The sequence below is a fragment of the Meles meles genome, chromosome 8, assembly GCF_922984935.1.
Source record: "Meles meles chromosome 8, mMelMel3.1 paternal haplotype, whole genome shotgun sequence".
Lineage (NCBI taxonomy): Eukaryota > Metazoa > Chordata > Mammalia > Carnivora > Mustelidae > Meles > Meles meles.
Window position 1 is genome coordinate 38,515,107 of NC_060073.1, and position 13,556 is coordinate 38,528,662.

The window sequence follows — 13,556 nt, forward strand, 5'->3', positions numbered from 1 at the left end:
CAGTGCCAGGAGGAATCCCCACAGAGAAATTCCACCCCACAGGAAAACAGAGAACAGAAGAATCCCAGCAAGCCTCACCACTGTGGAAGTTTGCAGAGCCTTTGCTACCAAGAATTTGCACAAGTCTCTCCAATGCTGATCCCCGCTGATGGAGCCTTCCAGAGTCCCTGCTGCTGCATCTCCTCCCCAGGGCTGGAGCTATTGTTGCAATGAGACCTACCCATAGAGCCTCCACGCCCCACTTTCTGGGACTGGGATGCCTCAGTGCTTTACCATAAGGGTAACTGAAGCTGCCACTGCTCTCAGCCCTGCCCTCCAAGCTACAGGTCCTGGCTCTGACCTGTCATTGTTGAGGACCACATTGTGGTCCTCGGAAAACCCTGCCCCTGGGTCACAGGTCATGGTTCTAGCCTGTCAGTGCCAGGACAGTGCTGCTGCTGCTCTGAAAACCACTTTAAATATATATGATTGCATTTGTCAATAAAGTAAAAAAAAAAAAATCTAAACTCAAAAATGTGTCCTAGGTATCAATAACATCACAATTTCTCAATAATTTTAGTGAATTACTTTATAGCCTTGTATATATATGTTCAATAAAAATTATATCTCAAGTTGGAAATAACACATTTTTCATCATAGTATAAGTTAAAATCACAACACACACATATCCAAATAGACAGCTGCACAAATACTTGTAAGGTTAAATTTGAGACACTTTGGCATATACATATGAAAAATTATTCATTTAGATTTTTACAAAGAAATTATTATAGGATGCTTTGTTTTAAAATTATGTGAAAAAGCAGAATATATAATCTACATTAACATATATATTGTAATCAAAAGGCAGATTATGCCTAGTATAAAAGGAACTAAACGGAAATATAAAATTATATTTCAAAACAGTGTGTGTTTCGAGTGATGGGATTTTAAGTGGATTTTTTAGTTTTTTTTTTAAGATTTTATTTATTTATTTGAGAGAGAGAAAGAGTGATGGAGGGTGGGCGGGGGAGGAGCAGAGGGAGAAGGACAAGCAGACTCTAACTGAGCACCGAGCCCCATGAGGAGCTCAGCCCCAAGACCTAAGGTCATGACCTGAGCCAAAATCAAGAGTCAGAAACTTAACCACCTGAGACACCCAGGTACCCTGGATTTTTTTTAAGCTTTTTAAAAATATTTTTCTATAATGATAAAATAATACTTCTGGAATTAAACAAGTGCATATATAAAAGTAAAATAGAGCCACAAAATAGAGTGGATATCCTCTCCAAGTGGAATCAAGGAGGATAAAAATTAACACAAGTCTTGGGTAACTAACAGCAGGGCCTCACTTCTTCCTTTAGTAGAGAATATTTACTACTGCTGGCAGTCTTCGCAATCAAAAGCCAGCTCTCAAACATTAATAAGGATACTGAATTTATCAACATGTCTGGCAATAGTCAGCATATACCATTATTTTAAAAAAATAACTGAAATGCTTCAGCAGCACACCTTCCCCCTTCAAAGTCTATTTTTACTACAAACTATCAAATCTATTCAAAATTGAACACACTTTCAGGGAAACTACTTGAAACAGAATCCTCTAGTACTCATCTCAGAGTTCAGCCAAATATTACCAAAGACATTCTGAGGGTTCATTTTTAAAGGTACACGAGTGAAATTCCGTAGTCACATGCCCCTTGGGGCAAAGTACATGAGTTTCTACCACGCACAGCTACGACGCATCTATCTGTGTATGCACGTACGCATATGCACGTACCCATGTATATGTATTCATTATTCATTCAATATATGTTTTCGTAAGATCTAAAATGTATGCGGTTGACAAGGTAGTAGGCAAATCAGATGAGTGAATACCATCAAGATGAATGAATAAATAATCATAGCAGAAACCATTTTCACAAAGGAAGCTGTAAATACTAAGGCCTCACTTCTTTTGCACAGATACATGACCAAGCTGGGGAAACACCTTAAAATTCTCCTCCTTTACAAAAATTACGACACTGAAACACAAGTGCCCTTTCCTTTTCTTCTCTGATTTTGTACGGAGTTAGACAAAGACAGCCTACAAATCTTTAACCCCTATCATGTATAGTGGGGAACCAAAACTTGAGGATCATGGTATGGAAAGGTAGGAAAACCAAAAAACTTGGTCTTTTGATATTGTTTAGCTACTGAATAAGCTAAAAAATTGTCATGTTTATAGATACCTTCTTATCTTATTTAATAAAAATCTTGCTGTTCAACAGCTTTTTGGGAAGTGCATATGCTAAAGGCATCCTAATTTATGCACCTTCATGGTCGACTCATACACAATTCACCTGATTTCATATATAAATGCTCCTTTCAAAGTGGCATGAAATAACAAGGCTTACAAATAATGTCTCACTTTCAAGTCATAAACAGTTTCAGCAAATCCTGATTTGGGTAATTTCTGAAAGTTGATAAATTACTAATGTATATTCAACAACTGGCATATTATGAAGAAGTAAATCACTGAAAATTATTAGATCTCCTTGTTCTCGTCTCCCAAATTTTCCTTCACTAACTCTTCAATTTGGGAAATGAAATTCAAAAGATTTAAAAAGGCTCATATGATCTATCTTCATATAAATTTCTCAGCCTACGACCTAAAACTTACCAGCTCTAGGGAGCTCAGATTTGTTTTATTACATTTGTGGTATTATTAAGTTAAACTAATTCATAGAGAACCAGAAATTTCTCTACAAATGAAAACACACACACACACACACACACACACACAGGCATGGCCCTTCTTTTCCAATTTCAGTGATTTATGGTTGATGACTGCAAAGAGCTAAGGCCAACCTGAATATAAAAGTTAAGATACCCTGAGCTCGAGTCTCAGTATGAAAGATTAAAGGTAGACAGACAAATGCCTTGGGTTTTGCACTTTCATCTACTTATCACATACAATGAACAGAGTGTTGAGAGGCAGGGGTCTGTCAGCATTAACAAGAAATAATTCACAGTTTTCTTGGTGTGCTGGAGAATATCTTCTTGTAAATAAGGTAAACGAAATGGCAAGAAGCATATTTATGGAAGAGTAAATGGCAAGATAACATCTAGATTCATGTGTCACATGGAATGACTATTTAATACATACTGGTTGACGTAATAGGAACACCTTCCCCTGACTCTTAGCCAAAAGTAACGGGACTGAAGAAGAGAAATGTGTCATTTCTTATTGTTTTCACTGGAAAAATTACAGGATTTTCCAACCATTAAATAAAATGAGGAATTATCCATCTTTAATTTAAAACTTGCTCTTGTAAATTGAAGTGATCATTGTAATGAAAACATTTTTTAAAAAATTACACACAATGTAATTCATATTTATTATTTATTAGGCAAATAATCACTCCTACTCCTAAGAGCCTAATATTCCATCACTTTACTGCATTTGGAAATGCACATAGACCATAAGCACAATTAAAGACACCTACCTCTTACCTACCCCTGCTCAAGGGAGATAAAAGAAAGTAAGTTTCATCTTGCTGCTAATAACAAACTACCATGAACTAAGTGGTTTAAAAAACAAACAAAAAACCCACTTCTATTCTCTTACAGTTCTGAAAGACGAAAGTCTGAAATAAATGTTATGGGACCAAGATAAAGGGGTTGGTCGGGCTGGATCTTTCTGCAGGTTACATTGTCTTTCCTCCTCCAGCTTCTGTGATCACATAATCTTCTTATTTAGGCCTTTCTGTCTCACTCTTATATGGACCTGTATATTACATTTAGGTTTCACCTGGATATTTTGGAATACCCTTCCTATATGAAGATCCTTAACTTAATCACATTTGTAAAGTCTCCTTTGCCATAAGGTATAAGATTCACAGGTCCCAGGAATTAGCAAGTGGGTATCTTTGGGTGGCCATAGTTATTCCACAGTTTGTGATAAATGTCTATCTCTACATAGATCTTGACTTGATAATCTCGTAAAGAAAAATTTCAATAAAATCAGTCAACAATTATACTCTAAGTAATAAAGAGATTTATGCAGGGATCTCTGGAGGTCAAGAATGTGGATCACCAGTGGATCACATCTCTGGAAATTCACTCAATCTATGCCGTAATGTAAATAGCCTGAAAGATCACACTCCTCAATATTGAATTAAAGTAACTGAAGGTTACAAGGGGACTTTAAACACTTTGGAATGATACCTGCCTTTGATTAAGAATGTACCCAGGAAAACGTATCTGCATTTGTCTCCATTAATTAAAAAGGCAAGAAAATGAAAGCATCTTCAATGCAGTCAAGTACAGCTGTAATCCTTTCAAAAATTCAGAAATGAAATTTAAGGTAAATGATATTATAGTTTATGCACTGAGAGGGTGGTGGGGGAAAGGAAAAAGATTCTCACCTTAAATAATAAATCCTTCTTCCCATAGCGAAGCTCCTTCAGCTGGGCTTGGATTTTTTTTGACTGCAAGGACAGAAACCTAGATTAGTGCCTCAGTTTCATGTATATTTTCAAACTTGAATATTAAAATTATTTTAAAGTGTATAAGAATGAATTCTGCGGTCAAGCAAAAGCTTAATCTCTGCTTTAGAAGCTGGATGTACAGATGGTCTAGACAGCAGGACAAAGCAAAGCCTGTGCAAAGGAACCATACTGTTAATTTTTTTTGTAGAAATTTTACTTTTTAACCTTTAATTTTTTAATTTGAGCATAGCTAACACAATAGGAATCATACTGTTTAAAAGGCAATATTTAAAGAAAATAGTTTATTGCTTCTCTCTCAGCATTCCCCACCCCCACACACAAAAAGAATACATACACACACACAGAAAATTTTAGTCACCAGAGCATGTCCAACAATCCAATTTTAGGTGCTAAATATACCTATGTATATGTATGCCTCAGTTTTCAAATTGCTTATTTGCAATTACTTCTTTTTTAAGATTAAGATTATTCTTTCTTATCAATTTTCTGATTCAATAGATCACAGAATGCAGTCGGTTCATCATAGGGATGTCTGTAAAAACTGTTCCTAATATTAGAGCTCTTGAGAATAAAAACTCTCACTTGACCCCCCCCCCCCCCACACACCCAGCCTCCTGAATTTATACTTCTATTTCAGGATTCTACATTTATTACAACTCTGTTCTCCTGGCACAAAATTCCCTAAGTAACCCCGAATAATGATATTTCAGACATAGATCTCTCTCTTGTTACATTAATTTCATCTCCAAGAGATTTGCTGATTTTTATGGCTATTTTTTTATTTTGTGCTTTTGATTTCAGGAAAGACTCATTTCTGTTATCTTCTCCAACTTTAAATGCACAGTTGATTGGCATTGTCTCTCTGCTGTTTCAATCTGTTGCCCAGGGCTCATTTATAGGCAGGACAGTCCCTTAGGTACACAGACTTTATTTACTTATTTTTCCAAATCAATGTTGACCGATAATCAATGGGGAATGAGAGAGTACCACTACATATGGTGTTGCCTGATTTGCCCAAGTTCACTTCTACTCTTTCAAATAATTAATTCTCTATTTTTTTAAGTGCAGAAAGGACTAATTTTAACCATTTTGGATGTTAATTTTAATGCAGATTTATGCTGAATGCACAGAATATAATTGAAACTTCTATTCATACTTGAATTAATTATTAAAACATCAATTTTTGCGTTACGCAGTGATTCATTTGGGAACTATACTAAAAGGCCACACATCTTTGCTCTGCACTAAGTGAGTAAGAGCAGTTAGATTTCCTGAGCTTAGTTAAGGTTATTTAAAAAAAATTTTTTTGAGGGGCGCCTGGGTGGCTCAGTGGGTTAAAGCCTCTGCCTTCGGCTCAGGTCATGATCCCAGGGTTCTGGGATCGAGCCCCGCATCGGGCTCTCCGCTCTGCGGACAGCCTGCTTCCTCCTCTCTCTCTCTGCCTGCCTCTCTGCCTACTTGTGATCTTTGCTGTCAAATAAATAAATAAAATCTTTAAAAAAAATTTTTTTTGAAATTTCATCACCGTCACTCATCACTTCTCTGCATTGTATATTCCAGCCATCTTCTAATGTTCAGTGAGCAAAGAAGCAACATCCTATCTAAAGATCATATGAGAGTATACAAATTAAATGCATTTTGAGTTGAGTGCATTTTGTAACGCACATTGATCTAAAACCCTACTGACATTTTGTTCTCTTTTAGCTTCCTAGAGCATCATTTTGGAAAACTTAAAATTGTCAGAGGGGTAATCTTCAAACCACTAAGTTATTACTATATTGAGGTCTTAGTAATTTTTAAAATTAATGACATTAAATGTAATTTTACATATTGCTGCCTGTGAGTCATGAAGTTTTTGTGTCTATGGTAAAATCAAGTTTGTGATAATGATGATGATGATTGTAAGTATAATAAAATGATGGAGAAGGTAAAGACAGAAAAGGTGGCCACGATAGAACATATTATTTTATTTTTCATTTAATTTTATTTTTATAAGATTTTATTTATTTATTTATTTATTTATTTATTTGACAGAGAGAGAGAGAGAGAGAACATGTATGGGCAGCCACAGGCAGAGGGAGAGGAAGAAGCAGGCTCCCCACTGAGCAGGGTGCCTGATGCGGGGCTCAATCCCAGGACTTTGGGATCATGACCCGAGCTGAAGGCAGACACTTAACCACTGAGCCACCCAGGTACCCATGAGAGAACATTTTGCTAGTCCCTGAGGTTTTTCATTTCTTCAGTTCACGTGAAAGTAGCATTTCCTTCATGAAATAATAGTGAAGATGATCATAGTGGTATTTGTACTAGACTCTATTGTTTTCAATATTCTGCCTTAGCAAATGAAAACACTGGCAATCCATTAGGTGTCAATGAGATCTGGATATTTATTTATCTATGAATAGTTTAGGGTCATTGATTTAGAAGACAGCTCCTTTTTAGCTCCTAAACTGATAGAGGACATTACTACTTTGTTTTGGTGGTAGTAGTGATGTTAAAACAAATAATTACATTTATTACTGTATTCTTGGGAAGTGTTTTTGTGATGGAAAAAAAAAATATATATATATATATACCTTTATTTTTGCCCAGGATGTTAAACTCTAAATTTTTTCCATAAATAAATAAAGAGATAGGTCAAGTGAATAAACTGATTTCAATATTATGCAGTATTAATATATGAAGCATCTAGGAATTCATAAATTAAAATGTAGATATAATATATCTTTTAAGGAATTGAGACAAATTTTAAAAAAATGAATCATTCATGAACTAGGGGACTAAAAAATAAAGATCAACCCAGATTGTTGTTATTGCTTATTTATTCACTTGTTTGTTTGTTTCTAAACAGCACAGGTAATTTTGCCTGGAGGCTATCTCTCTCCCCTGAGTGCTGTGGGGACTCTGGGAACACGGCAACCCACCTCAAAATACAGCTTCAGTCCACATAGTATTTATTCAAAAACTGGTTCCACTTGCTTACTCTCTCATAAGTAACATCGAGAAACTGCACACTACCCATGTAATATTTCTAGAAACCTAGCAAATCAAACAACATAAGTGTCTATGTCTATTCAGATAGAAAAATATAATGATAGAAAGACCATGCACAGGCTATTCAGTTTGATTATTCATTTATGACGCATCAACCTTTAGTTTCCATGTATTGAAAATTTCTGTTCATTCCATGCACAATATTACAGCAAAGGCATTATAAACAGGATATTATATTTCCCGTTAGACTCTAACTTCAGTGTTGAATGGCAAAGACTTCTACATGTCCATCAGGGATTATTCTCAGCTTGTTTACTTAAAAAAATCCCAAGATCTGGATAGGTGCATGACCACCAACCTAATGACCTTTTCCAGACTCCATTCAGCGTGCCTAGGCATGTGACGGACGTCTGGCAAAAAGGATGCAATGAGACATGTGTCACTACTTCCTAGTCGGACTTACTAAAAGCAATGCTTGTGAGTCACCACGTAATCTTCCCTGGCCTTTCTTCTGGAAGGTGATAACAGGGGATGGTCCTTGGAAGAGAAGGTGCTCCACAATTAGGAGATGATAGCAGTATTTCACCAGCTCTGTGCCTTACTTGTAACTACTGTGGGAAAGGGGTTAAAACTTTTAAGTTGCACAAGGCACTGTTCTTGTTCTGTCTATACCATTTTCCTTTCCCCTTCCTTCACAGATATCAGATCTACGTTGTGGAATGAGGACTCTCATGTTTGCTCTTTATCATTCACAGGTTTTTCCATTAATAAACCCCTTGCACAAAAAGCCTCATCTTCAGTGTGCTTGTTGGAGGATCCAGCTAACATAGTGACTGTGGTCGCCTCTCCTCCGGGTATAAAGAATCACTTACTATGACACTCTCTCCACTATCACATTACTTACGATCACGTAGAATTACGTGAGCTACATTAATCTATAGCATTAAATAGGGGATCATAAAGCACAGAAGGATTGGGAGATCAGAAGTATAGGAAATTGATTTTAGTAAAATCTGGATTTACCAGAATGACTCCCCCACTCCCCACTAAGAAAAGCATGAAACAATTTTCCTGCCTAGCAAGTAGAACCAATGACTGTATTTGTTTCTTAAAGTTTATGGTCAACCACAGAATCCTCATTCTGACATTTCACTGTCATTGCAAAACTTTGTAGACACCACATAGATGGTTCAAAAAATTAAAATTTCATGGACCTCCAGGTCTATTAAGAAAATCCTAATAATCCAGTTAAGGAAGGAATCCATAAAATCACTTTAGGGAAGCAACACTTAACTGGCTTAATTTTTTTTTTTTTTTTTGGTTATGCAATTTTAAGACACCCCCAAATACCAAAAGTTTAAAATCTGTTTTCTTTTGCCTATTCCAGTGCTTTCATTTATATTAGGGATGGCCAAAGTCTCCGGGCTTCTGGGTTAAGAAGAACAATCTAGCACTAATATTTTGGTACTCTCTACTCCACTGAAGCCAGAAAATGTACTCACCTCCTCTGCATGGATGCCACACAGCTTGCTTCCTGACAAGAGTTTGTTCTTCAAGCTTTTGTTCTGGTGGAAGAAACACAGTATATTGCTAAGAAATTATAAACCTTTAACAATTTCTTAAATATGTCAGGAGCATTTCTCTGTTTTGTTCACCGATAAGTCCCCTTCAGGAGAGGACATGTAATGGATTTGTACAAAGTGAGCAGAATCTGTCAATGTAAAATAATGTTTCATTCAATGAACATTTTGATACCTTCACATTAACACACTCATTCTAAAAGACGGAACTTTATTTGGCTTTACATTTAATGCTGTTTTATTAGATCTGCGTATTTTATGTTCTAAAATAATTTTAGTTTCTAATCTGTAATTGATGCTGGTTTTTGAAAGCACTCCTCTAAATAGAAGGTACTGTTTTATTATTATTATGTTCAGTTAGACAATATATAGTACATCATTGATTTTTGATGTAGTGTTCAATGACTCATTAGGATGCTGGTTGCCTTGGATCCTAGTACAATGTAGTCACAGACCCAGGAGACTCTGTATTCCCTTCAAAGACTATAGTTTTTGAGTCCTCTTACAATCTGGAGGCCTGTGACTTATACTCAAAAGTCTTCTTGATGATCAGAAATCATTTCTTTTCTGCTGGGCTGGAGTCTGGACAGATAATGATAATCCTTTGAATTCACCATAATTGACCTTGATTCATAGATGAGTGTTTGTTGCTTCTGACATAGAAACCATGTGTTCTTAGCTGTCTGAATCTAAACCCTTACAGCTATTCAATTGTATCTGCCTCATTATGCTCAGGCTTTACTGTCTTTGTCCTGGTAATGCAGGTCCTTCTAGACAGGCGGGCTAAAGGAGAACAGAAAACTTGGTGACCCACAGGATTTAGACTTTGTACTGTCTCTGCAGGAGCAAACCATATAGTGGTACAGTGCATCTCATGCATAATGACTCTAAAGACAGTCGATCTGATGAGCACTACGAGCAAACTGAACACACTTTATGCAGAATGAATGAGTCACTGAATGAATGAATACATCAAATTCGAGAGTTCTTCACTTACAATTCCCACCTTTTGAACATCATTTCCTATTTTATTTTCCTGTCATGCAGAGAAGGGATACAGCTGCCTCAGTCTGAAAGAAACCTTTGACTAATTTTTCTTCTTTAACAAAGACTTGAAATTCTAAAAAGCTCATTTCTTAGAATTTTAGTACTATGAAATGATTTACACAAATGAGGAGTTATCTTGATTCTACTCAAGTAATTTTTTTGCAAATATTCATATTCATCATACAACAAAACACAAGATTAGAGTTTTTAAAGAGAATTTAATATATATTATTCTTATATTGAAAAAATTGTAACCTATAACAAGGGGATGAATACTGATGTTCTAACTCTGCAGTCTTGTTCAGATTGTACGTTAAAAAATACCCTAGTTTCCTTCTATTTGTGTCTATTTATGATATTTTGACATATGTAATCTTAATTTTTTCTCATAAGTGTTCTCTCTCTTTCCGATTCCTCCTACCATCTTTGTACACAGAAACACTTCATTATCTCTACAGATTTAATATTCACTTAGAGTTTTCATCTTTTTTTTTTTTTCAGAGACAGAGGGAGAGAGCATGTGTGCATGTGAGTGGGGGGGGGGAGTGGGGCAGAAGGAGAGAGAAACTCTCAAGCAGGCTCCACTGCCCAGCATGAAGCCTGATGCCGGGCTTGATCTCACAACCCTTAGATCATGATCTGAACTGAAATCAAGAGTTGGACATTGAACCCACTTGAGTCCTCAGGTGCCCCAGATTTTCCATCTTTTTGAGGGTTATCATCTTTTGGTGGAAAGCCATGGAATTTAAATAAGGTCTATAGTTTGTTTAATAGTATTATATTAATGTTAATTTTCTGCTTCAATAATTGTATTATCATTCTGTATGATATTATATGAGAGTTTGGGGGCAAAGATACACGAGAATATTCTATACTAATTTGGCATGGCTTTTTCTATGTCAAAATTAATTTCAAGAAAGTTAAATAATTATCTACAGATGCTAGGTAGCTCCGTTGGTTGGGTGTCCAACTCTTGATTTTTGGCTCAAGTCACGATCTCAGCGTCCTGGGATAGAGCCCCATGTCAGTCTCCATGCTCAATGTGGAGTCTCCTTGGGATTGCCTCTCTCCCTTTCCCTCCCAAGAATCCCTCAAGCCGAGTGAAGATGTGATCCTGAGGAATGACAGCAACATGTCTCCAAATGAGTGGTGTTTCTCTTCTCAGGGGACAAAACCACAGCCAGAAGTATCTTTTGCTTATTCTGCCACCAACTGCAGCTTGAATTGGTCATATGGTTATGGATCAGTACCCGGAGTTCTAGAGGAGGACCCCTTCCATTCAGTCTGGCAAACTGTGGCATTTCCCCTCCTCAGCCAGTTCCAGCTTTCCAGAGCCTGACTATCCATCCCCACACCTACTCCACTGGATACATGGTTCTAGAGCCTCAGCCTAATGAGAAATATAAACCCTTCCTAAGTCTCCTCCAGCATGACAGATACCTAGCCCATCCTCAGGAACCGGCTGTGTAGGACTGCAATTCTGCCCAGACAGGCAGAAACATGGGATTGTTCTTCAACCTGCCTCCCAGATCAGCCCACACATTAAGAAAATGTATTCCACCCTCCCCATTCCCCCTAGATTGCAGACATGCCAGTATCAGTCTTGCAAGTTAAGGAAAAAAAAAAAAAAAAAAGCCAGTCTCCAGAGAGAAGAAATCCATTCTTTTGATGTAGTGAAAAGAAGGGCCATCTGTACCCTAATTTTAATAGCAGCAATGGCCACGGTCGCCAAACTGTGGAAAGAACCAAGATGCCCTTCAACAGACGAATGGATAAGGAAGATGTGGTCCATATACACTATGGAGTATTATGCCTCCATCAGAAAGGATGAATACCCAACTTTTGTAGCAACATGGACGGGACTGGAAGAGATTATGCTGAGTGAAATAAGTCAAGCAGAGAGAGTCAATCATCATATGGTTTCACTTATTTGAGGAGCATAACAAAGAACATGGAGGACCTGGGGTGATAGAGAGGAGAAGTGAGTTGAGGGAAATTGGAAGGGGAGATGAGCCATGAGAGACTATGGACTCTGAAAAACAATCTGAGGTTCTAGAAGGGGTGGGGGTGGGAGGTTGGGGGTACAAGGTGGTGGGTATTAGTGAGGGCATATGTTGCATGGAGCACTGGGTGTGGTGCAAAAACAATGAATACTGTCATGCTGAAAAGAAATAAAAACAAAACAAAACAAAAAACCAAAGATCAGGTTAAAAAAAACAAACAAACTTCACTTTGAAGAAGAGAATTTCTTTTTTCAAATCTGCTCATGATTTGCCTTCCATAGCACACCCCCACACCCCGACTTCCATAAACAATGTAACCATCACTTTAGTTTTGTTAGTGACATCTGGGAAATACTAGCTTTCTTTTCAGCACAAAACCACTAGGGCCATCCACGTTGATACTCACAGCATCTTAAGACAAATTGGAGGTAAAAGACAAGGCTTGTTCTATGATATGGCAGCAAGACCTCCCTGCAAATCATTCCAGATAAAATGATACATTTCTCCAGTATCATTCATCTCTCTAATCCTGTAGACAGCTTTGTGTTCAGTCTGAATATGGCCCTTAGCGCGTGAGAACTCAGGAAGTCCCTGCTGCCAATGTTCCCCATCTGCACACACCCTACTTGCCTCTGTGGAACAGCTCAGAGGGTGGAAATTAAATGACTGAAGATTAAAAAATAATAGTAAAATAAATAAAAATTTTAAAAACTTAAGATAAATAAAATTGAGCCAAGATAGGTGAAGTGTACTGGATAGAAGATTTACATACCAACACAAACTATCCACGTCTGAGTAACTTGATTAGAAATGATATTGCAGTTAATAATATATTTAAAATTTAGTGTTTGTGGCCTATACTATTTAAATTTTGAACCTTTACTTAAATCTTTTTTTTTCCATTTTTTCTTTTTTTTCTTTCCTCCTTCTTTCCCTTCCTTTTTTCTTTTTCTTTTTCCTTTTCTTTTCCATTCTGTTCAATTCTAAGACAATAGGTAAAGCAATGAATAGAACATTATTTCACTGGAAATGCTTATGATGGACTTGGACAATGCTCCTGGAACTGCCCGGGAAGACTGCCTCTCCCAACATGGGTAGCCTGCTGATCACCCCCAAGTGAGCAGTGTTTCCATTATGTGTCCACCGTCTGTGCGGACAGTTGGTAATTCTGGGCAACTGTGTATACTATGTAAAGCAATATGTTTCCATTAAGCTAAATGCCATTTCTAAAGCTTTAGAATTAGAGGATTAAATATTGAAATATACTCAGAACTGGGGATAATAATTATAATCACCCACATGGGGGCCAATTGTAGAACACAAGGGAGACTTGTCAGGCCCATACAAAGATTGTTCTCAGATGGCATGTTCTTCAGAAACATATGATGACACAGAGCACTGAGGAGGGAATACCGACTCCCAGACAACTCCCTCATTTAACATTTCTACTTACGGTTAGT

General features: G+C 37.1%; 1 protein-coding gene across 3 annotated transcripts in view; it reads right to left on the reverse strand.

Annotated features, from left to right (window-relative positions):
* LUZP2 (leucine zipper protein 2) overlaps nt 1-13,556 on the reverse strand; it is a 511,483-nt gene that overhangs the window by 124,252 nt on the left and 373,675 nt on the right. For all 3 annotated transcript variants that reach the window (XM_046017873.1, XM_046017871.1, XM_046017872.1), the window contains exons 6-7: nt 8,969-9,031; nt 4,389-4,451 (exon numbers count right to left, since the gene is read on the reverse strand). In XM_046017873.1, the coding sequence (XP_045873829.1) occupies nt 4,389-4,451; nt 8,969-9,031 (126 nt within the window). The remainder of the gene's footprint in view (nt 1-4,388; nt 4,452-8,968; nt 9,032-13,556) is intronic.